The 25,446-nt window shown below is 46.1% G+C and overlaps 1 protein-coding gene across 4 annotated transcripts in view; it reads left to right on the top strand.

The window, feature by feature from the left end:
• Positions 1-25,446, top strand: part of SNX29 (sorting nexin 29) — a 593,868-nt gene that overhangs the window by 43,490 nt on the left and 524,932 nt on the right. For all 4 annotated transcript variants that reach the window (XM_032145365.2, XM_032145366.2, XM_058433797.1 and 1 more), the window contains exons 4-5: positions 7,279-7,403; positions 24,792-24,972. In XM_032145365.2, the coding sequence (XP_032001256.1) occupies positions 7,279-7,403; positions 24,792-24,972 (306 nt within the window). The remainder of the gene's footprint in view (positions 1-7,278; positions 7,404-24,791; positions 24,973-25,446) is intronic.

The raw sequence follows: 25,446 nt of genomic DNA, 5'->3' as shown, positions 1-25,446 counted from the left end.
GCTTATTTTTCATCTTATGTTATAAAGATATTGACTTATCAGTATAAGCTCTTGGTAAATATTTTAAAGATCTAAATAGCTATTGTTTATCTAACCAGTACCCCAAGTGTTAAATATTTAGGCAGTTTCTAACTTTTTTTTTTTTTTAAGACAAGGTCTTGCTGTGTCACCCATGCTAAAGTGCAGTGGTGAGATCCCGGCTCACTGTAGCCTCTGCTTCCTGGGCTCAAGCAACCCTCCTGTCTCAGCTTCCTGAGTAGGTGGGACTACAGGCATGCGCAACCACACCCAGGGCTAATTTTTTTATTTTTTGTAGAGACGGGGTTTCAGGCCACTGTGCCTGTAATCTTAACACTTTAAAGAATTTATTTATTTATTTATTTTTTAGAATAGAGACAAGATTTTGCTTTGTTGCCCAGGCTGGTTTCAAACTCCTGGCCTTAAGCGATCTGCCCACCTCGGCCTCCCAAATTGCTGGGATTGCAGGTGTGAGCCACTGAGCCCCAACTATTCTTAGATTTTTATCTGATTTGTAGATTATAGTCTAGGATTGATTTCTGCTACGGAAATTCATGGATTAAAGATGTGAACCTTTTTGAAAAGTTAATTAATTAAACATAAATATAGCTCATGGCTCATTTTTTTTTGAGATGGAGTCTCGCTCCGTCACCCAGGCTGGAGTGTAGTGGTGCCATCTCGGCTCACTGCAACCTCCACCTCCTGGGTTCAAGTGATCCTGTCTCAGCCTCCAGAGTAGCTGGGATTACAGGCGCTCACCACCACGCCTGGCTAATTTTTGTATTTTTAGTAGAGATGGGGTTTTGCCATGTTGGCCAGGCTGGTCTGGAACTCCTAACCTCAGGTGATCCTCCGGTCTCGGCCTCCCAAAGTGCTGAGATTACAGGCGTGAGCCCCTGAGCCCGGCCTCATGGCCCATTTCAAATGATTGTCATGTAATGGCCTTGTTCTTACTGTTTTAAATCTGAGATATGGCTCATACTATTGATTCATTTTCATTGGTACAGCAGACTTCATTCCAGCTAACATTGGAATTTTACAAATGACGATAAACCAGTCCATTTTCATGATTGTACTTGGTTTTCTCAAAAAGGCTCCAGTAAAGCTGTAACATAGTAAAAGAATTGCCGGGCGCGGTGATTCATGCCTGGAATCCCAGCACTTTGGGAGGCTGAGGCAGGCGGATCACAATTCAGGAGTTCGAGACCAGCCTGGCCAACACAGTGAAACCCCATCTCTACAAAAAATACAAAAAAATTAGCTGGGTGTGGTGGCACACGGCTGTAATCCCAGCTACTTGGAAGGCTGAGGCAGACAATTGCTTGAACCCAGGAGACAGAGGTTGCAGTGAGCCAAGATCGCGCCACTGCACTCCAGCTTGGGCAACAGAGCGAGACTCTGACTCAAAAAAAAAAAAATGAAAAAAGTATCAAGTAAATAGGTCCTTCTGTCACAAGGTTAATTTGATGCAGTTTATAAAAATGCAGCATTCAAGGCTGATCCTGTTGTTCTAATATTTGCCATGTGAAAGTATACGATTCTCAGGAATCTTTTAATACATTAATGTGCAAATTAAGCAGTCTTGAAATGTAGGACAGGCTGGGCTTGGTGTCTCACTTCTGTAATCCTAGCCCTTTGGGAGGCCAAGGTAGGCGGATCACTCGAGGTCAGGAGTTCGAGACCAGCCTGGCCAACATGGTGAAACCCTGTCTCTACTAAAAGTACAAAAAAATTGGCCGGGCGTGGTGGCGTGTGTCTGTAATGCCAGCTACTCCAGAGGCTGAGGCAGGAGAACCTCGAACCTGGGAGGTGGAGGTTACAGTGAGCCGAAATCACATCACTGCACTCCAGCCTGGGGAACAGAGCGAGGCTCCATCTCAAAAAAAAAAAAAAGACAGGACAAAGCTCATGAAAACAAATGCTTGCTGAATCTTAACAGAAAACTAGTTGAGCTGGTGCAGTGTCCAGCTATGCTGGTCTTGGTGGACAGTTTTAAATGCAGCAGGAGGAAGTTACTTCATTTTCCATTCTCAGCTCTTTTGCTTCTTTATCAGACTTTTACTGAGCACCTGGAAGTTTTTTTTTTTTTTTTAAACAGCTTTATTGAAGTCTAGTTTATATACGATTAATATTGTAAGTATACAATTGAGTGATTTTTTTTTTTCAATTTAGTGATTTTTATGCTTTTTTTTTTTTTTTCTTTGAGGCGGAGTTTTGTTCTTGTTGCCCAGGCTGGAGTACAGTGGCACAATCTCGGCTCACTGCAACCTCCGCCTCCTGGGTTCAAGCGATTCTCCAGCCTCAGCCTCCAGAGTAGCTGGGATTACAGGAGCCTGCCACCACACCCAGCTAATTTTTGTATTTTTAGTAGAAATGGAGTTTTGCCATGTTGGCCAGGTTGGTCTCGAACTCCTGACCTCAGGTGATCCGCCCACCTCAGCCTCCCAAAGTGTTGGGATTACAGGCATGCACCACAATGCCCAGCTGATTTTTGTGCTTTTTAATAAATTTATAGAGTTGTGCAACCATCGATCACAATTCAGTTTTAGAGCATTTCCATTATCCCCCCAAATTCCCTTGTGCTAGTTAACACTTAATCCCTAATTTCAACCCCAGCCTTAGAGAACCACTAATTAAATGACTTTCTGTTTCTATATCCAAGTGTTCCTTGACTTATGATGGGGTTTTGTCCTAATAATCCTGTTGTAGAGTCAAAAAGTCATAAATTGAACCATGGTTATGTTGAGGACTGTCTGTATTTACCCTTCTTAGACATTTAATGGAATCATACAGTGTGTGGTGGTGTGGGCCTGGCTTCCTTCCTCTAGCATAATATTTTCAAGGTTCTTCCACGTCGTAGCATGGATCAGTACGTTATTGCTTTTTTTTTTTTTTTTTTTTTGAGACCGAGTCTCTCTCTGTTGCCCAAGCTGGAGTGCAGTGGTGTGATCTCGGCTGACTGCAACCTATGCCCCCTGGGTTCAAGGAATTCTCCTGCTCCAGCCTCCCCAGTAGCTGGAATTATAGGTGCCCGCTATAACGCCCAACTAATTTTTGTGTTTTTGATTTCACTCTGTTGGCCAGGCTGGTCTCGAACTCCTGACCTCAAGTGATCTGCCTGCCTTGGCCTCCCAAAGTGCTGATATTATAGGTGTGAGCTACTGCTCCCCACCTGACTGGTGCTTTTTAAAAAATTAAAATATTCACTGTTGTTAAGTGATCCACTTATTTAAAATAATATTCCTAGTTCATTAACTTGGAATGGAAGTTTGATGTGATAAAATGGCAAGGAGGCAGCTGACCTCTCCAGTGAAGCCAGAGTGTCTGCAGTAGAGAGTATTCTGGGAACCCCCCAGCCCTCTCAACAAAGTGAGACTTTGTCTCAAAAAAAAAAAAAAAAGTAGCTGCGCGTGGTAGTGCATGCCTGTAGTCTCAGTTACTTGGTAGGCTGAGGTGGGAGGATCGTTTGAGCCTGGGAGATTGAGGCTGCAGTGAGCCATGATCACACCACCATACTCCAGCCTGGGTAACAGAGCAAGACCCTGTCTCAAAAAAAAAAAAAAAAAAAAAAAAGAAAATAAAGGACTGTACTAAAGCTAGTGCCCCTTTCATTTCATGGGAATTATCATCTACTACTTCCCATATAAGATGGTTCATTAACTTAATTAACTTCCTATGTAAGATGGGAAGCAGTGGAAAGCCTTAGCGTGACCTAGTGTATGACATAGTGCTTCCAAGATGTGCCCACCAGAAGCTAAAGAGTAGATTCCTGTGCTTGGACAGGTGTGTTCTGCTTGATTCACTAGTTTTAACTGACCTGGATTTGAATGACAAATTATACAAAATCTCCTGAGATGCATCTCCCACCAAAATATACATCAGGTTCATAATCTTGAGTTCCCTGACTGGAGAGACCATGTCGGTCACATTCTCTGTAGCAACCAGGCTTGGCACTAAGTGCACGGGAGCTCACAGTTAGCAAGAGCGGGCAGCCCTGGAAATCAGACCATTAACAGAGAGTGGTGAGCGCTGCAGTACAAAGAAGCTCAGAATGAGGAAACATTCAGGAAGGCTTCCTGGAGGAGGGAATACGTGAGCTAAGTCTTTTTTTTTTCTTTCGATACTGAGTTTCGCTCTTGTTGCCCAGGCTGGAGTACAATGGCACGATCTCGGCTCACTGCAACCTCCGCCTCGCGGATTCATGTGATTCTCCTGCCTCAGCCTCCAGAGTAGCTGGGATTATAAGCATGTGCCACTAAACCCAGCTCATTTTTGGTATTTTTTTTTTTTAGTAGAAATGGGGTTTCACCATGTTGGCCAGGCTGGTCTCGAACTCCTGACCCCAGGTGATCCACCTGCCTTGGCCTCCCAGAGTGCTGGGATTACAAGTGTGAGCCACCGCACCCAGCTGAGATCTGTCTTGAATGACCAGTAGATACGTGCTCAGATCCAAACGGGAGGTGGAAAGAGCATGTGGGGAGGGTGTTAAGTAGAACTGCCTTTGGCAAGGAAGGCATCATAATGATCTAATTAAAGGACTAGCATCCACCTGGGTATTTGTGCAGTGTTAGGTTAGTTGTGACCTGTGTGCCTCTGTGACACAGTACTGATGATGTAACCCAAATCTTGGGGACTGGATTTGTGCAGTTTGCCTGCATTCCATTCCTCTTAGAGCCCTGGTTTTATCTAGAGCTGGCTGGGCAGTTATTGACTTTTGCATTGGAACCAAGCAAACTGATAGCAATTGTTGAGTTGATTGCTGTATTTGCAGAAGATTCTTTTAAAGATAGAGGCTTTGGTTAATTACAGAGAACTCTCAACATACCCTGGAGTTTTTTTGTTTTTATTCTTGTTTTTTTTTCTCTCTGAGACAGACCCCTGATCTGGGTCAATGTTGCTATGTGCCATTTTTTTGGTTTCTGTGGTAGAGAGTTTTGGTGGATGTCCCAGCTTTCAGGACGCCTTAAAATATGTGTCTATGAGTCTGGGCGCAGTGGTTCATAGCTGTAATCCCAGCACTTTGGGAGGCCTAGGCAGGCAGATCACCTGAGGTCAGGAGTTGGAGACCAGCCTGGCCGACATGGCGAAACCCCATCTCTACTAAAAATACAAACATTAGCCAGGTGTGGTGACAGGCACCTGTATTCCCAGCTACATGGGAGGCTGAGGCAGGAGAATCGCTTGGATCCGGGAGGTGGAGGTTGCAGTGAGCCGAGATTGTGTCATTGCACTCCAGCCTGGACAACAAGAGCGAAACTCTGTCTCAAAAAAAAAAAAAAAAAAAAGTGCCTATGTGTACAGATACTAGCATATGCACATCTATAATAATTAAGAGTGATATCTGCCCAGCAAAGAGGTTTGTTTCAGTGTGGGGGAGTATTCTGGGATCTCTGGTTCAAGGTTAATCATTCATTTACCTACCCACTGGAAAAACACTTGTGGGACACACACTATATACCAGGTGCTGAGCTAGGTGCCAGGAATCCAGCAAAGATAAGATAGAAGGTGAAAACCAAGCAGTATGGTTGAGGGGAAGTATTAGATTTGTGATGCCTAATAGGCTTCCTTCTGTGCAGGGCCAGCTTTGGTCATTTGCCAGTGGTGTCCTACAATGCCGGGATCGATTAGTGATGTCTGTCATGGGCACAGAATACAGTGAAAGGCATGAATGCTGTGGATTTGCTGATGCTGTGTTGGGGGTGTGTGGTGTAGACAAAATGACGAGTAAAGATTGAGTAAGGGAGCTAGAGGACTTTTATCTTAGAATAAAGGATGTTTGTCTTGGTGATATGGGGGATGGAGGAAACTACATTGGATCAGCTTGCGAGGATGGGGTTCAGGTACAGATGTCACTGCTTTTTTATGCAGTTTTCAGGAGGTCACGTAAATGTCCTTAGCCTCAGCTTCTTTAAGTGTAAAATGGAGATAATAATACCTGCCTCATCTATATTAGAGTGTTGATGAGAAGACTAAAATAATGGGTATGAAAATATTTTACTACCCACAGAGTGATAAACACCTGGAGTATTGTTACCATGGGTGTTGGGGTGGGTGGAGCAGCAAATGCCCGAGGCCAGGCAAGGCTGAGCCGGATGGTGGTGGCCTCAAGGCCTTTGCACTGGGCCTGTCTTTCCAGCCTGCTGCCCTTGTCATATCCAGCTTGTAATTCCAAGGCCACCTTCATTCAGCCCACAGAATCTAAGCCTGTCCTTGCCCCATCGCCACCTGCCATCTCATCCTGTCTTATTTTCTTCTAAGTTCTGATTAACTGAAATGGTCTCGTTAACTTAATTTGTGTACCTCTCTTTGCTAGAAACATGCACATGAGTAAGGCAGAAACCTTGCCGGTCTCACTCCCACTGTCATCTCCTCAGAGCCTAGAACAGTGCCTGGCATATGGGAGACATTCAGAATTTCTTAAGATTTGTTGTATGAATGAATGGAAAGGGCTCAGAAGTCCACAGACCCAATTGGGCAGAGGCTGAGGAGCCCTGAGAAGATTGCTAAGATCAAGTGCAGTTGCTGTGACCTCATCTCTTTGTTCCTGAATTTCCTGTTTCTTTGGTTATTGAGAAACAAATTCAATTAAATGCACAGTAATTGTAACTTAATTGAAAATTCCATCAACTCACGATCTGAGTTCACAGTGTAATCTCTTACAACAGAATAAAGAACAAGAATCAGAATTCATATTATTATTATTTTTAGAGCATGTAATCTCTTATAACAGAATAAAGAATGAGAATCAGAATTCATATTTTTTTTAGAGCATGTAACAGGCCATGAAATTACACAATGTTTCCAATTTGGCAGCCTGGTGAATTCAGTCTCCAAAAACATAATCTTGTTCCTTAAACTACGTGTAATATGAATTAGAGTTAAAACTTGTGAATTGGATGCAATTAACATCCAACCGCTCCCCACACGGAAGGGATTGGTTTTTAACTTGTACCCCCTCTGCACCCCCGCCAGTTGGCACCCATCCCTGTTCCCATGTTCCTTGTGAATTGTTACTGTGCCAGTCTGATGCATATGGGTAGACTGTGCTGGGCATCCTGAGCTCTGTGAAATGAACATCAACACGGGAGGTGTATGGAGTGGCGCAGGTCAGTTACCCAGCCTGCAAATCCAGGTGTCTCCTGCCTGCCTTCACGCTGAGGTTTACACCTGGTGGCTTACTCACTTCCTGGAGATGCTGGGGCCGCACTAGTTGCTGCTCCCTTTTCTCGGGGGACTGATGAGTCATTGGTTCTCTCACAGGGTCACCTGTCTGTGTGCCCAGTTTGAAGCTGTCCTGCAGCATGGCTTGAAGAGGAGTCGAGGATTGGCACTCACAGCGGCAGCGATCAAGCAGGCAGCGGGCTTTGCCAGCAAAACCGAAACAGGTACTGCTCTGCCTGGCTGTAGCTTGGAGGAGCTTGTCTTCCTTCTGCTCTTTTTCTTTTAATTTATTTTTTAATAGTGGGCAGGGCAGTCATCGCGTGGGACTTGGTGCGGTGGTGTGTGGGCACAGAAATCCGTGTCTTAATGGTAGTCAAAACGTAATGGTGTTGTCTGGCATCTTAATTTAAATGAAGTCATCTTTTGTGCAGATTCTCAGAGCCACATGGTGTAGTCTCCTCTGGGTTCGGGGACCTGCAGCACACTGGTTTATTTCACCAGTGTGGCGTGCCAGTCGCTGGGAAATTAATAATCTGTTTTAATTTGATGCCTGAGGATAGCATGGCATTTCATAATTAAATGTCTTCAACACCAGCAACAGAAACCCCAGAGGTTCTGTTATCAACCAATTTAATGTTGGAAAAACATTTCCATGTGAATGACAAGCATAATGCTAAATAATAACTATTAACGCTTAGTACTTAGTGCAAGACTTGCGCTTTGATGTAAATTAACTCATTCAGTTCTTTGATAGCCCTGTGAGTAGTGGGCACTGTTATTATTGCCACTGTACAGATGAGGAAACTGTTCATAGGGATCTGCTTTGGAGCTGAACCTTGAAGTGGATCATGTCATCTAACAAATGTCCTGTGGTCTCCTCCTCCCCTGAACTTTCAGTTCCAGCCCTGGCTACGGCTGCTGCTGCGAATCCTGGAATCTTTCTTATCACTATATCAGTGTCGTTGCTGAGTAAAATGTGCTGTCTTTGGCGGGTTCTCCTTTCACAGCCAAAAGTTGGACCTTGTTGCATTTGGTGGCGGTGTGTGGAAATTCTCTGCTAACAGAATCCTTACCCTTTCCCTCTCCTTCATGTTGCTATATCATCCTTCCTTTTTTCTCAGCCCTTCAACAGATCTTTTTTTTTTTGTTTGTTTTTGAGACAGAGTCTCGCTCTGTGGCCCAGGCTGGAGTGCAGTGGCGCAATCTCGGCTCACTGCAAGCTCCGCCTCCCGGGTTCAAGCAATTCTCCTGCCTGAGCCTCTCCGAGTAGCTGGGACTACAGGCGCCCGCCACCAAGCCTGGCTAATTTTTTTGTATTTTTAGTAGAGACGGGGTTTCACCTTGGTCTCGATCTCCTGACCTCGTGATCCGCCCGCCTCGGCCTCCCAAAGTGCTGGGATTACAAGCGTGAGCCACTGCGCCCGGCCAGATCTTTTTATTTATTTATTTTTTTAGAGTTGGGGTCTTGCTCTGTTGCCCAGGCTGAAGTGCAGTGGTGTGATCATGGCTCACTGAAGCCTGCAAATCCTAGGCTCAAGTGATCCCCTTGCCTGAGCCTCTGAAATAGCTAGGATTGCAGGCTTGCACCATCATGCCCGGCTGGTTTTTAAACTTTTATAGAGACGGAGATCTTGTTCTGTTGGCCAGGCTGGTCTCAAACTCCTAGGCTCAAGTGATCCTCCCACCTCAGCCTGCCAACTAGCTGGGATTACAAATGTGAGACACCGTACCTGGCTCCAACAGTTCTTTTTTAAAAAATTATTATTAAAATTATTTTATTGGTACATAATATTTGTACATATGTATGGGGTACCTGTGATTTTTTATTTTTTATTGAGACGGAGTCTTGCTCTTGTCGCCCAGGCTGGAGTACAATGGCACCATCTTGGCTCACTGCAACCTCCGCCTCCCGGGTTCAAGCGATTCTCCTGCCTCAGCCTCCTGAGTAGCTGGGATTACAGGTGCCCACCACCATGCCTGGCTAATTTTTGTATTTTTAGTAGAGACGGGTTTCACCATGTTGGCCAGGCTGGTCTCGAACTCCTGACCTTGTGATCTGCTCACCTCGGCCTACCAAAGTGCTGGGATTATAGGCGTGAGCCACTGCGCCCGGCCTTCGTACTTGTGATATTTTGATACATGCCTAGAATGTGTAATGACTTTCAACAGATGTTTGCTTTTTGTTTTTTCTTTCTTTGGGCAGTCTCCCGGGGCTAGGGTTAAGTTCAGAGAGGCTCCTAGATCTTTGTTTCTTGTTTATTTCACCAGTTACTCATTTTCAGAAATGAATCAAAGATCTAGGAGTCTCTCTGAGCCTGCTCTAGCCCTGGGAGACTGCCTAAAGAAAAAAAAAGCTAAGATCTGTTGAAAGTTATTACACCTTCTAGGCATGTATCAAAATACCACAGGTACCCTATAAATATGTGCAAATATTACGTATCAATAAAATAATTTTAATAATTTTTTTTTTTTTTTTTAAAAGATCTGTTGGAGCCAGGCACGGTGACTCACATTTAGAATTGGTTGAACCTGGGAGGCGGAAGTTGCAGTGAGCCAAGATCGTGCCACTGCACTCCAGCCTGGGCGAGAGAGCGAGACTCCGTCTCACAAACAACAACAACAACAACAAAGAGAGATTCCTGTCCCTGTTGAATTTTCTGCCGTGCTTCTGTGCTCCTTCTTCAAAAGCCAGGGAGGGAGGGATCCAGTCTGAGACAAGCCAGCATCAAGGACTACTTCAGTCCTCACAGAAATCACTGCCAATGGCTTTGGCCGCCTCCTGTGTCCTGGATTATGTCTCTGCAGCTTCCCGTCTCCTGGACGCCTCCCTGAGTCCCTGTGTGTGAGTGACTTAGTGTTACAGGCTGGGTGAGGAGCTTTGCAGGGATTTAGCTTTTCTCAGGGCCACCTGCCCTCAGGCTTCCTGGGCCCTCATACTTCTTCTTTTTATATCTTATCTGCCTTTGGGGGAATGACCTTAGAGGAACTGGTGTGAATAAGTCCTGAGGTTCTTGGTCCACTTCCATCCAGCCAAGGGCAGCTGCCGGGCAAGGCAGAGGCAACCCTGGCTTTGAAGTCATCTTGCTAGGGTGAGTCTGAATGGCCTCAGGGAAAGTTCCCTCTGAGCCTTCATTTTTTTCACTTGTGAAGGCCATAGTCTCGCCTAGCTTGAGGGTTTGTCAGGGGGATTCAGTGAGAACCTCATTTGAAACAGCTGGCTTTAGTTCCTAACACCTAAGAAATGTGTAACCACTTACCCTCCTCTCCCACCACCCTTTCAACTTTGAACCTTTTCCTCCATCTCATCCCTGCTTAAGGCGCAGAGCTTTTGGCCACAAAGAATGGCTCTTTTTGTTCCCATCAGGACTAGAATTCTTATGTTTTTGTTGCTTGGCCCTGGTAATCAAAGAACCACCAACACATTTGCAAGCCATCTCCAGCCTTCTCGTTCTGGCCGCCCCTCTCTGTCTTAGGGAGAGTGCTATACCTGCATGGTGATGAGATGAACAAAAGGGCAGTCTCTGGCTGTTTTCTGCTGATGAGGATGTGCTGAGCAGCCTCCTGCAAATGAGAAGCAGGGAAAAAACCAAGCTAGCTTAGCTCATTAGCCGGGCGTGGTGGTGCCCACTTGTATTCCCAGCTACTTGGGAGGCCAAGGCAGGAGAATTGTTTGAACCCGGGAGGCTCAGGTTGCAGTGAGCTGAGATCATGCCACTGCACTCCAGCCTGGGCGACAGAGCGAGACGCCATCTCAAAAGAAAAAAAAAAAAAGAAAAAAGAAAAAAAGAAAAGCTTGCCTGACTTTGTCTTACAGAACAAGGGACAGGAGATTCCACTTTACCCCCTCATCATCACACCATATTCAGTTTTCTGTGTATGCCATGACGTAGCATGCTTTGTGAAGGCAGGACACTGTGTCTGTTTGCTTTCTCTTTACTCCTAGCATAGTGTCTGCCACTACACAGGTTCTTCAATAAAATTATGTTCAATAAACAAATACATCTTGGTTGGAAGGAAGGGCATTATTCATTGCGTGTAGTACTGTATTTCGTGGTTCCCGAGGTACCATATACCAGGATCACTCCAGCGTGCTACAGGGAAAGTGATTAATTTTTAAGGAACAAAGCAAAAATTAATGAAAAGTGACCCAGAGCTCTACAAAGACTTGGCTTGCTGTCTTTGCAGCCACTGGAAACCCAAGTAGCCAGTACAGAATACAGTATGGAAAAATGAATTATTTTCCGTTCCGCTTGGGAAAGGAGAAAGAAGGAACCACTGCTGTTATTGGCGTTTGATGCATCTGATGGCATGACCTTGGAATTTGATTGTTTTTTAGATGGAGCCTCACTCTGTTGCCCAGTCTGGAGTGCAGTGGCATGATCTTAGCTCACTGCAACCTCTGCCTCCCAGGTGCAAGTGATTCTCCAGCCTCAGCCTCCTGAGTAGCTGGGACTATAGGTGTGTGCCAGCATGCCTGGCTAATTTTTGTATTTTTAGTAGAGATGGAGTTTCACCATGTTGGCCAGGCTGGTCTCAAACTCCTGACCTCAGGAGTGATCCGCCCGCCTCGGCCTCCCAAAGTGCTGGGATTACAGGCGTGAGTCACCACGCCTGGCTGGAATTTGATGTTCTTTTAATCACTGATATATCATCATCAGGTTACAGGTTGGCAGTCAATTACAAGGTGATCGGCGCCACTCAGAATATACCAGAGAGACAGTTACTGTTGCTGAGCTGCCTGTAAAATTTAAGTCTAATCTTCCCTGTCTGTTCGGCAGCCTTGGGCATCGAGGATCTTCTGACTTTGAAACACTGCCTTCCCTTGCTTTCTGCGACGCAGTAGCCTCTTGGCATGCTTTCCTCTTCTTTTCTGATCCTTCTTGGCATATCACTTCTATACCCTCAAATATTATTCATCCTTGGATTCATTGTTGGCTCTTGTTTCTATGCATACTGTTTGGATTCCTTGGTGAAGTTGCTCTGTATGTGCCTGTTATTCTTAGTCATACCCGCAGCCCAGAGCACTTCCTTGAACTCTGTCTCTTGAATGTCTCTATTTGGTGTACAGCACGGGCTTGTCAGTCTCCAAGACTGAATTGTGATCTTCATCCATATGTGTTCCTGTGTTTCTTGCTAAGTAAATGGCTCTGCCCTTTACCCAGGTCCCCTGGACAGCTCTTGGGCTTCCTCCCAGCCTTCTCCTTCTCTCTCTCCTCTGCCCCAAAACCAGTCCCGCGCAGAGCACTGTTTTCTGTCTCTCACATGGGTCCCTGAGCCACTCGCGGTTCTTCCACCCTCTGTGAGTTCTCTTCCTTCTCTCTGACTTGTGTTTTCCTGCCTTCAGTCTTGATCAGCTCTGGCCCACTTTGCACATCATGGAGTGGTCTTCTTTAATGACCATCCCACTCCCCCACTTATTCCCCGTAACCCCACTAACTTAAATCTCTTCCGTGGGTCTCTTGTAGGATTGGGACAAAGTATCCAGTGCTTGATCTGGCTTCTCGGGCTCTCTTCCCTACTGGCTGTGTCTGTCTCTGTTCTACCTCTTATGCCGTGCTGTATGCCGGTGCTGACAGGCAGCGTCAGGTCAGACATCACAACTCTTTCATCCAGTTTGCAAATAAATGGTGGCCTGAGTCCCACAAGCTCCCCTCCTGCCACGCCCCTGCCTTGAGACTCTTGAGACCTCTCCACAATTCAGCAGCTAAAGCACTAATGCCAGATCCTGTGTGGGGCAGGGCCTTTGGTGCCACTGCCTGTGCTTTGCTTAGTGCCTCTCAGTAATTTAGACGATTCAGTTCTGGTTTTTTTCGTTTGTTTGTTTGAGATGGTGTCTCGCTCTGTCGCCCAGGCTAGAGTGCAGTGGCACGATCTCGGCTCATTGCAGCCTCTGCCTTCTGGGTTCAAGTGATTCTCGTGTCTCGGCCTCCTGAATAGGTGGCACTACAGGTGTGTACCACCACGCCGCCTGATTTTTGTATTTTTAGTAGAGACGGGGTTTCCTCATGTTGGCTAGGCTGGTCTCGAACTCCTGGCCTCATGTGATCCACCCGCCTCAGCCTCCCAAAGTACTGGGATTACAGGCGTTAGCCACTGTTCCTGGCCCAATCCTGTATTTTGAGCAGCTCTCCTGGTTTCTGTTGTCTTGAAACTCTTCAAGTCTGGCAGTTCTTTCCCTTCTGCTACCTCCTTCCTTCCTCAGCTCTCACTCAAGCTCCTACTGGCCAAACTTCTATTCTCTCTTAAAAAAAAAATATGGCCGGGCATGGTGGCTCACGCCTGTAATCCCAGCACTTTGGGAGGCCGAGGCGGGCAGATCACGAGGTCAGGAGATCGAGACCATCCTAGCTAACACGGTGAAACCCATCTCTACTAAAAATACAAAAAATTAGCCAGGCGTGGTGGCGGGTGCCTATAGTCCCAGCTACTTGGGAGGCTGAGGCGGGAGAATGGCGTGAACCCGGGAGGCAGAGCTTGCAGTGAGCCAAGATCGCGCCACTGCACTCCAGCCTGGGCAACAGAGTGAGACTGCATCTCAAAACAAAACAAAACAAACAAAAAAAAATTGGTAAAATATACATAATGAAATTTACCATTTCAGCTGTTTGAAGTGTACAATTCAGTGTAAGTGTACTTAATGCACATTCACATATCATACAATAATCATTACCACCATTCATCTCAGAACTTTTCCATTTTTACAAACCGAAACTGTATACTCATTAAACACTAACACTCACTCACTCCAGACCCGTGCCACTGGCAGCCAGCATTCTACTTTCTGCCTCAGTGCATTCTACTATTTTAGGTTCCTTGTACCAATGGAATCATGTAATATTTGTTCTTTTTTGTCTGGCTTTATTTAGCATAACATCTTCAAGGATCGTCCGTGTTGTAATATGTGTCAGAATTTCCTTCTTCTTTTTTTTTTTTTTTTTTTGATGGAGTCTTGCTCTGTTGCCCAGTCTGCTGGAGTACAGTAAGTAGCACTATCTCAGCTCACCACAGCCTCCACCTCCTAGGTTCAAGCAATTCTCCTGCCTCAGCCTCCCAAGTAGCTGGGACTATAGGCACGCGCCACCATGCCCAGCTAATTTTTGTATTTTTAGTAGAGATGTGCTTTCACTATGTTGGCCAGGCTGGTCTCGAACCCCTGACCTTGTGATCCGCCCGCCTCGGCCTCCCAAAGTGCTGAGATTACAGGCGTGAGCAACCGCACCTGGCCCAGAATTTTCTTCTTTTTAAAGGTTGAACAATATTTTTGAGGGTATGTAGAGCCCGTAGTTTGTTTATTCCCATGACAGTTGGGTGTCTTCCACTTACGGGCTATTGTGAATGGTACTGCTATGAATATGAAGATACAAATACTTGTTTTTTCCACTTTTAGTTCTTTTGGGGCATATACCCAGAAGGACAGTGCTGGATCATATGGTAATTCTGTGTTTAATTTTTTTTTTTAGGAACCATCAGAGGGTTTTCCATAGTGGCTATACCCTGTTGCATTCCCACTAGCAGTGCACACGAGGTCCATTTTCTCCACCATCCTTCCACATCCTTGCCAACTCCACAGCCTTGCCGGTGCTGGCTTTTTATTTATTTATTTATTTTTTGAGATGGAGTCTCGCTTTGTCACCCAGGCTGGAGTGCAGCAGTGTGATTTTGGCTCACTGAAGCCTCCACCTCCCAGGTTCAAGCGATTCTCCTGCCTCAGCTTCCCAAGTAGCTGGGATTACAGGCATGCGCCACCGTGCCTGGCTAATTTTTGTATTTTTAGTAGAGGCAGGGTTTCACCATGTTGGCCAGGCTGGTCTCGAGCTCCTGGCCTCAAATGATCTGCCCGCCTTGGCCTCTCAAAGTGCTGGGAGTACAGGCGTGAGCCACTGTGCCCGGCCAATGCTGGCTTTTTAAATTAGAGAAAAGGTATACAGCTTTAATTGTATACATGGGGAGAACCAGAGAGTGATTACCACCCCCTTTTTTCATATATATATGGTAATTTTATTATTTTTCGTAGGGACAGAATCTTACTATCTTGCCCAGGCTGGTCTCAAATTCCTTGCCCTAAGTGATCCTCCCATCTTGGCCTCCCAAAGTGCTGGGATTACAGGCCTGAGCCACTGTGCCTGGCCTCCTTTTTTCTGTTTTCATAATTGCCATCTTAATGGGTGTGAAGTGGTGTCTCATGTGGTTTTGTTCTCTCCTGTCTCGAAGTTTCCGAATTGTTTTAAAAAAGCCATTCATGAGCTCCGTACGTGGTTCAGCTGGTCTGTGCCCCTCCAGTAGTCCTGAGTTCTTCTTCCATCAAACCTATGTATGGAACTACCTGTTTTCTTTTTTCTTTTCTTTTTTTTTTTTGAGATGGAGTCTGCTCTGTTGCCCATGCTGGAGTGCAGTGGTGCAATCTTGGCTCACTGCAGCCTATGTTTCCTGGGTTCAAGTGATTCTCCTGCTTCAGCCTCCTGAGTAGTTGCGATTACAGGTGCACATCACCATGCCTGGCTAAGTTTTATATTTGTAGTAGAGACGGGGTTTCATCATATTGGGCAGGCTGGTCTCGAACTACTGACTTCAGGTGATCTGCCTGCCTTGGCCTCCCAAAGTGTTAGGATTACAGGCTCATCCTTGTAGCTCTAGTGTCTTGCAAGGTACCTGGCCACCTGCACGGTAGAGGCCACCAAAGGACTGCGTTCAGAATAACCACTTGAAGACCCTGACTTCAGAACACGCTGCTCATTTTCCCGCGAAGCCAAACCCCTACTCTCAGCACTCTGTATGCATCTTCAGTCAGTGGGAAGCAGTTGATGGTAATATACCCACAACTGTAAAATGAGAGAGACCGACTTCCTTGATCTTCAGTGGGGATTTTTGAAAATGGTTGATTGCACTCAAAGCAGAATTTATATTTTGCTTCACTGGGTCACCTTGGGCAACAATTTCATTTCTGTAGAAAATTAATTTTGGAGGAAGCTGCATGTGCCAGGGGAGCCCTAGGTCCATCCTTTTGATGGTGAGGGGAAGTCCAGTTCCTCACTCGCCCATCCCTGCTTTCGGTTCCCTGTTGGTGATTTTCTTTTGTATTCATGCACGTGCAAATCAGCTGCTTTTGGTGAGGGGAGCCTTGGAAGGATGTCTGCTAAAGGTGCAGAGAAAATGCAGAGCTCCGTTCAAGGTGAAAAAAGTGGTTGACAACTGGCAGAAAGAAACTGGCCTTAGGGAGGAAGTCAGAAGCCAGCGTGCTGTACCCCTTGGGCTCTGTGTTAATTCCTGGGTCGCTGGATCATGGGGATGTCCACAGGGTCCCTCGGGGGTGGGTCCTTGACAGCTGGGGTGGCAGGGACCTGGGCCAGTGGCTATTTACTAAGGGGTATGAATGTGTCCCAGCATGTTAAGATCTAGTGGAGCTGGACTGATACCTCTTGGCTGAATGTGACCTCTGCCTGTTTCAAAGGTGTTTAATCCTGGTGTCTCATAAATTAAGACTCAGGCCTGTAATCCCAGCACTTTGGGAGGCCGAGGTGGGTGGATCACTTGAGGTCTGGAGTTCAAGACCAGCCTGGCCAACATGGTGAAACCCTGTCTCCATTAAAAATACAAAAATTAGCTGGGCGTGATGGTAGGCCCCTGTAATTCCAGCTACTCGGGAGGCTGTGGCAGGAGAATTGCCTGAACCCAGGAGGCAGAGGTTGCAGTGAGCCGAGACCATGCCCTGGCACTCCAGCCTGGGTGACAGAGCAAGACTCCACCTCAAAAAAAAAAAAAGTGAAAACGACTCTGTTTGGCCTCTGAGTTGTCAGTTTTTAGATCACAGTTATCCAGCCTGAGTTCCATGGGTCCTTTGCTTTGCTCCTTTCAGAATGTAAATAACTCTTCAGCTCATGATGGGGTATGCCCCTAAAAGGAAGTGAGACACAAGTTTCAGAAGTCCTTCTTAGAAATTTCCCACCTTTTTTTTTTTTTTTTTAAATAAGAGATAGGGTCTTGCTCTGTTGCCAGGCTAGAGTGTAATGGTGTAATCATGGCTCTCTGCAGCCTTGAACTTCCTGGCTCAAGTGATCCTCCCACTTCAGCCTCTCAAGTAGCTAGGACTGCACGTGCACACCACCGTGCCTGGTTAATTTATTTCTTACTCTTTAATAAAGGAGGTGCTATGCTATAAACTCTTGTAGGATGCGGGTGTTACTATGCTGAGCCCTGGTTCTGGAAGGCAGTCTTGTGGCTAGTTGGAAGATGGTAGAGTGACAGAGCTCAGCCCCTTGTTGGCACTCTGCTCTGCCAATCCATTTATGCCTTGCAGTCAGGCTGGTTCAGTTTGGGATGTGACAGATTTGGGAGCACTTGTATTCACTGAGTTCTCAGGCTGGCACATGAGTGAACTTGGTTTTCCTTTGTTCCTGGCATGGCTGATACCATGTGTGCCTGTTTCTGTTAGAGTCTGCCCTCAGGTTCATCCCTCTGTCTTCTTTGGCTTTGATAGAACCGAGATTTTGCTTGAGGCTATGGTGTGTACTCCTTTATCTCGGTGAGGGATCTTGAAGGATTAAGCCAGTTCTGAGTTTTGTTCTCTGCTTTCTCTGCTCCCTTGTGATTTTCTGGGATTACTTGTTCTTTCCTGATAAAAGGGACGATAAAGCTGGCTTCATCCTGTTCCCTTTCTTCCTGCTCAATTGTGAATGAGATGCCCAGAGTTATGACAGTCCTCTGGGACAGCGAGGTCAAAAGGTTGGAGATTTTGGCCTGACATAGCGTTTGTATCACTGGCCTATTTCCAGACTAGCCCAGCTCCATGGGGTTGGATTTTCTTTGTGTGTGGGTTTTTTTTCATTTTGTTTTATTTTTAGAGACAGGGCCTTGCTCTGTTAACTAGGCTGGAGTGCGGTGGTGCAATCATAGCTCATACAGCCTCAAACTCCTGGGCTCCAGCCATCCCCCTGCCTCCGCCTCCCAAGTAGCTGGGACTACAGGTGTGTGCCGCACACACTCGGCTCCTTGTAGTTGGGTTTTCTTTTTTCTTTTTTTTTTTGAGACAGAGTCTCGCTCTGTCACCCAGGCTGGAGTGCAGTGTCACGATCTTGGCTCACTGCAACCTTCGCCTCCGAGGTTCAACCGATTCTCCTGCCTCAGCCTCCCGAGTAGCTGGAATTACAGGCATGCGTCACCACGCCCGGCTAATTTTTGTATTTTTAGTAGAGATGGGGGTTTCACCATGTTGGCCAGGCTGGTCTTGAACTTCTGATGTCAGGTGATCCGCCCGCCTCGGCCTCCCAAAGTGCTGGGATTACAGGCTTGAACCGCCGCGCCCGGCCCTGTAGTTGGGTTTTCTGTTTCCTTTTTTTAGAGATGGGGATCTTACTATGTTGTCCAGGCTGGTCTTGGGTTTTCTGTTTTTTTGTTGAGCAATGCTTTGTTTGTTTTGGGGCAGTGTTGTCACATTGATGAGACACCCCTCACCCCCCATGGCTGTGGAGCACAGGTGTTGCTCAGCACCTGGCGTGTTCTTGGTCTTCTGTAGATGACAGATGACTGAAGAACATGCCCTGTCTCACTGCATTGTTTCCTGTGGTTGCAAATGCTGATTTAAGAAAAAAAAGATGAAGGACATTTATTTATTGACTCAAGTAACTAAGAAGTCATCTTGGAGTTGAGCTGGATTCAGGGGCCCTGCCTTCTCCCAAATCTGTCTCCATCTGTCGTCCCTCAGCACAGCTTCTCTGTGGTTGGGTGTCTTTCCGGGTGGGGTCTCTCTACGTGATGGGGTGGAAAATGGCCCCACGTAGCTCCAGGTTTCCAGGATGATGAGAGATCCTACTTCTAGAACGGGGTCGGCACACTCCCTCCTTACGGGTCATATTATAGGGTTTGTGAGCCATGCGATCTCCATCGCAGTGACTCAGCTCTGCCATTGGAGTAGAAACTCAGCCACAGACCATATGGGAGCAAATGGGTGTGGCTGCGTTCCAGGACTGTGCTTACAAAAACAGTTTGGAGACCAAATTTGACCCCCAGGCCATTGTTTGCTGACCTTAGCTCCTGGAGGAGACAAGGCCTCTTTTCCGGTGGCTCTGGTAGAACTTGTGCGAAGAGACCCTGTGGTCCAGGGCTGAGACTGGGGTGAGGTTAGTGAGACACTCACTTTGGCCACAAAATTGAAGGCGCTACCAAAAAACTTGTCAATCAAGATAAATAGTATTTTTATGTAATATTAAAAAAAATGAAAGTTGCATATGCCGTGGTTCTGGCCAGTTAATTGCCTGCCCTGGGTTAGCTGTCCACCCAGTGGGGGAGGTTAGGATAGTGCTGAAGGATCCCAGTGGAATGCGTTTCCCATAGTAAAGAGGGATGCTCTTACTAGAAGAAAGGGAAAGGGACCAGGCTCGGTGGCTTACGCCTGTAATCCCAGTGCTTTGGGAGGCCGATGCTGGATGATCATTTGATTCCAGGAGTTCAAGACCAGCTTGAGTGACATAGTAAGACCCTCATCTCTACAGAAAAAAAAAAAAAAAAATTAGCCATATGTGGTGGTGTACACCTGTAGTCCCAGCTACTCGTGAGCCTGAGATGGGAAGATCGCTTGAGCCCAGGAGTTCAAGACTGCAGTGAACTATGATCGTGCCACTGTGCTCTAGCCTGGGTGACAGAGTGAGACCTTGTCCCCACCCCGCCCGTCAAAAACAAAACAAAACAAAACAAAACAAAACAAAACAAAACAAAACAAAACAAAACAAAACCAAACCCCAAACAAGGAAAAGGAATGCTGTTTGGTGCAAGTGTAGTAGTGATATTAATAGCTGGTTTTCACTGAGCACCAATTATATGCCAGGTATGTTAATAACTATGGCTAACATTTATTCACTGCATTTATTGGATGCACTTTACATGTATTCCTATTTCTCATTTTTCCCTCATAGCAATCCATACACGTAGGTACTGTTCTCCCCACTGTACAGATGAAGAAAGTAGAGGACAAAATAAGTTTCCCAAGGTCACACAGTGCCTGAACTAGAATTTGGGACAAGGTTTTTGTCTTCCTTGTGGTCTCCAAGGTATGAATTCTTGGCATCGGTGATAGTTAAGGCTTGATAGAAACTTTCCCAAAAGCCTGGTGCTGTTAGTCGTCGTCTGTTAACAGGTGTCCCAGGGCAGCTCTTCTCAACACCCCTTCCTGGCACTTGTTCTTGTTGGCATTCGGCTTTCAGGTGTTTGGAGAATCAGAAGCCCTTGCCCGCTTTTTGACTTAGCCCCATGTTTCAAAGCAGATCAGTGTATATCCCTAAATTAAATTACGGACACCGCAGGCGCTAATTGGCAGGTGAGCTGCACTTTAAATAGACCACATTAATTCTGTCAGTGGAAGCGGAACCCTGCTGGGATAATTCTTATCATCATCAGCATCACCCTGACAAGCTTTAAAAGGATTCTGTAGCAGTAAGCAATTTGCAGAATTGAAAGGTGAAAACACACTTTAAAGCATTCATGTAGATTCAAGGTCGGAGGGAGGTGACTGCATTTTTCAAGACGGGCTGCAGGTGAGAGTCACTTGACTGGAAATGTGATGGACATACAGACAGTGGTCTGGGGTATTTCAAAATATGTTGTTGGCCAGCTGGCCCAGGGCGTTGTTGTTGCCAGATTCCCCGTCCTGGTTTCTGAGTGAGGCGGATAGTGGAAGGAAGGCTGTTTTGTACAGTTGTGTGGATTAGACTGATTGGATGAGCTTGGGAAGTGGATTAGTTTGACATTTAGGGATTGAGACAGAAGATAGTCTTGAGGGACCTGCCCTCTTGCTGGTTTTTGTTATTCCTGGGAAGTTTATTCTAAATGATCCCAGTGATTGGCTTGATCCACAAATACTTATGCACACTCATACAGATGTATACATTTAGATGCTGCTAACAGAAAAAGGAACCCACACGAATGCCCTCTGCTATGAAGGGAATTAATTATTAAGCAAATGCTGATTGGTCATCAGGGACTGGGCACTGTGCTCGGTGCTTTCCTTCCCTTTCTAGTTACCCCAGTAACCCTGGGCGATTCTGTACTTTTGTGTTGATTTTATGGGAGAGGATTTTCAGGCTTAGCATGGTTGAGTGACTTGCTGAAGGTCGTTTGGTTGAATGGACTTTTTCTCTGTTTGTCCTGCCTGCTAGACTGGAAGTCCCTTAGGGACGAGTTCTTGTTGTCTCTAGCTGGTGACACATAGCCTAGCTCGGTTCACAGCTCCCAGGAAGAATGCAGTGGATCCTAGTGAAGTTGAATTGAAACATTAGAGTGAACTTAACTAGCCTGCCATGCAGTTTCTGGAGATGGGTGTACTTGCCTCCTTCTGGAAGGCAGGTTCAAAGCCTTTGTCACATTTCAGAGGTGACTGTGAGCCTGTTTAGCTCCTAGATTGGAAGCCAGGTCCAACTGCAAAGACTCAGCTTCCCCCACTTGGAATATTAAACAGTTGTGAACGTGATCATTTTGAAGAAGGCCAAGTCCCCTCATTTTGCAGGGCGTGTGATTTAGTGGTTTGCAGTGAGCTCTGGGGTTCCTTTCTGCCGTACTGTTTACTAACTGTGTTGCTGGGCGAGTCGCTTCACTTGTCCTGGCTTCAGACCTTGTCTTTCACACGGAGATGGCCTTGGGTGTGATGATGTCAGATGTAAAGTGTTTACTGCAATGGCTGGTGCGTAGTTAATGCTCAGTAAATAGTAGTTGCTGTTGCTGCTGTTATTATTATTGCCAGCGTGAAAAAATGTTGAAGAGCCAATGTTAAGTGAAGAAAATTGATCACAAAATTATGTATACGCTAGCATTACAACTATGAAAAAATCTGGGGTTGGGCATGGTGGCTCCTGACTGTAATCCTAGCATTTTGGGAATCTCAGGCAAGAGTATCGCTTGAAGCCAGGAGTTTGATTCTAGCCTGTGCAACATAGCAGAACCTCATCTCTACAAATAAATAAAAATTAAAAAATTAGCTGGGCATGTTTGCCTGTGTCGCAGCTACTTGGGAGGCCGAGACAGGAGGATCACTTGAGTCCAGGACGTTGAGGCTGCAGTGAGCTCCAGCCTGGGTGACAGAGGGAGAGGCCCAGTCTCAAAAATAAATAAATAATAATTAACTTAAATTGTATATAAAAAATTTTAAAAATCTGTGTACATGTGGATAAAAAGTGGTGGGATGTGAGGAGATACAAGTAGTTGTAGGAATGACTATCTTATGGATAAAAACAAACTTTCTTAGGTTTCCCATGCCATAAATCTGTTCCTATCCTCAGACTGAGTAATTCGACGTGGAAATCTTTCCTAAGGAACTAGGAATGAGGACAATTATTTATGTATAGGGGTGTTCTTTACTGTACAGAGGGAAAGTTGGCCATGTGCCATGCCCTTAGTAGTACGGAAGTAGTTATGTTTTACTGGAAAGCCATCAAAAATCATCTTTGAAAGACTTTTTAATTGTAATAGGAAAATGTTTATGCTCTAGACAAGAAAATAAATGAATCAGGATACAAAATTACACATATAAATACGTATGCATATAAACTCATACAATATGATGTGCTTTTATTTATTTATTTTTTGAGACAGAGTGGAGTGTAGTGCCGTGTTCTCGGCTCTCTGCAACCTCCGCCTCCTGGGTTCAAGCGATTCTCCTGCCCCAGCCTCCCAAGTAGCTGGGACTACAGGCATGCGCCACCACGCCCAGCTAATTTTTGTATTTTTAGTAGAGACGGGGTTTCACCATTTTGGCCACTATGGTCTCGATCTCTGGACCTCGTGATCTGCCTGCCTTGGCCTCCCAAAGTGCGGGATTACAGGAGTGAGGTACCGCGCCGTCCTGTTTTTTTTGTTTTGTTTTTTTTGAGACTGAGTCTTGTTCTGTCGCCCAGGCTGGAGTACAGTGGTGCGATATTGGCTCACTGCAACCTCTGCCTCCTGGGTTCAAGTGATTCTCCTGCCTCAGCCTCCCATGTAGCTGGGATTACAGGCGCCTGCCACCATGCCTGGCTCATTATTGTATTTTTAGTAGAGATGGGGTTTCACCATGTTGGCCAGGCTGGTCTCGAACTCCTGACCTCAGATGATCCGCTTGCATCGGCCTCCCAGAGTGCTGGGATTACAGGATGTGAGCCACTGTGCCCGGCCTGATGTGTTCTTTTCTTCTGGCTGCTGTAACAAATTAATACACAGTTGGTGGCTTTTAAATACTATAATTTATTCTCCCACAGTTCTGGAGGCCAGAAGTCCCCAGTCAGTTTCACTGGGCTAGAGTCAAGGTGACAGCAGGGCTGCTTCCTTCCAGAGGCTTCAGGACCGAATCCGTTTCTGGCCCTTCCAGAGTCTGCTCGCTGCCCACCTTCCTTGGCTATGGCTGCCCCATTCTAGTCTTTGCTTCTGTGGTCACATCATGTCCTCCTCTTCTGTGTCAAGTTTCTCTCTGCCTGCCTCTTATGAAGACCTTGTGATTACATCAGCCTCACAGGGATTATGCAAGATAACCTCCCAATTTCCAGATCCTAACACAATTGCATAAACTCTTTTACTATATAAGGTAATATTCAGAGAATTCTGGAGCTTAGGATGTCGATATCTTTGAGGATTATAATTCAGCCTACAGCAAATGTTGATTTTACTATAAAAAAGAAAAATGCAGTAACGAAGACTGAAAATTCTTGAAAATGTCAACATTGGTCTTTTCTGGATGAGAGGGTTTAAAGTCATTTTTATTTTTGATATACTCTTCAGTATCTCCCACCTTTTTTTCTTATTTCATTATTGTTTTTGAGGCTGAGTCTTGTTCTGTCCCCAGGCCGGAGTGCACTGGTGGAATCTCAGCTCACTGCAACCTCCGCCTTCTGGATTTAAGTGATTCTCCTGCGTCAGCCTACCCAGTAGGTGGGATTACAGGTGTGCGCTACCACGCCCAGCTAATTTTTGCATTTTTAGTAGAGATGGGGTTTTACTGTGTTGGCCAGGCTAGTCTTGAACTCCTAGCCTCAAGTGATCCACCACATCAGCCTCCCAAGTGCTGGGATTACAGGCATGAGCCACCGTTTCCAGCCTCAATTTTTATTTTAGATTCAGGGGGTGTATGTGTAGGTTTGTTACCTGGGTACATTGCGTGATGCCGAGGTTTAGGGCACAACTGAACCCATCTCCCAGGTAGTGAACATAGTACCTGGTAGGTAGTTTTTCAGTCCGTGCTCTCTTCCCTCTCTACTCTCTCTAGCAGTCCCCAGTGTCTGTTGTTTGCCATCTTTATGTCAGTGTGTACCCAGTGTTTAGCTTCCATTTGTAAGTGAGAATATCCAGTGTTTCGTTTTCTATTTCTGTGTAATTTGCTTAGGATAATGGCCTCCAGTCATCCATGTTGCTGCATAGGACACAATTTTGTTCTTTTTCATGGCTGCATAGTATTCCGTTGAGTGTACCACATTTTGTTTATCCAGTCCACTATTGATGGGTATCTGGGTTGATTCCATGTCTTTGGTGTTATCTCCTACCTTTTCCATGCTAAGGGGATACTCTGTTACAATCTCCAACATTGCCTAGAGGCTTTGTGTGTTCCTCTCCCAGTGCTGAGTGCCCCAGGCCAAGTGCCAGGCGCCTGTGCCCTCTCTCCGTAGAGCCCGTGTTCTGGTACTATGTGAAGGAGGTCCTCAACAAGCACGAGCTGCAGCGCTTCTACTCCTTGCGCCACATCGCCTCAGACGTGGGCCGGGGCCGCGCCTGGCTGCGCTGTGCCCTCAACGAACACTCCCTGGAGCGCTACCTGCACATGCTTCTGGCCGACCGCTGCAGGCTCAGGTACGTGGTCGGGATGGGATGGAGCAAGGGGTGAAGATCTTGGAGTCTGGAGTCAGACCACCTGGATTTTCATCCTAGTTCCCCAATCTGGGGCAAGTGGGCCCCCCTCTGACAGCTCTGGAGTGTTCTGCTGAGCTGTGGAGAAACTTGGGGGAGAATCATTGAGAGACTGCCTGCAAAGGGCTCGGCATGGTACTTGCATACAGCCAGCTTGGATGTGGAGAGAACTGTTGTCTTAACACATAGCTTCCTCTTCACTTTCTGGATTTTTTTTTTTTTTTTAAAGACAGGGTCTTGCTTTGTTGCCCAAGTTGGAGTGCAGTGGCATGAACACGGGTCATTGCAGCCTGGACCTCCCTGGCTCAAGCAATCCTCCCACCTCAGCCTCCTGAGCAGCTAGGACCCTAAGCGTATGCCACCATGCCTGGCTAATTAAAAAAATTTTTTTTGTAGCGATGGGGTCTCAGTGTGTTG

The sequence above is a fragment of the Hylobates moloch genome, unplaced genomic scaffold, assembly GCF_009828535.3.
Source record: "Hylobates moloch isolate HMO894 unplaced genomic scaffold, HMol_V3 SCAFFOLD_23, whole genome shotgun sequence".
In the NCBI taxonomy this organism is placed as follows: domain Eukaryota; kingdom Metazoa; phylum Chordata; class Mammalia; order Primates; family Hylobatidae; genus Hylobates; species Hylobates moloch.
The sequence above is the reverse complement of the archived record's forward strand: the minus strand, read 5'-3'. Positions and strand labels throughout refer to the sequence as shown.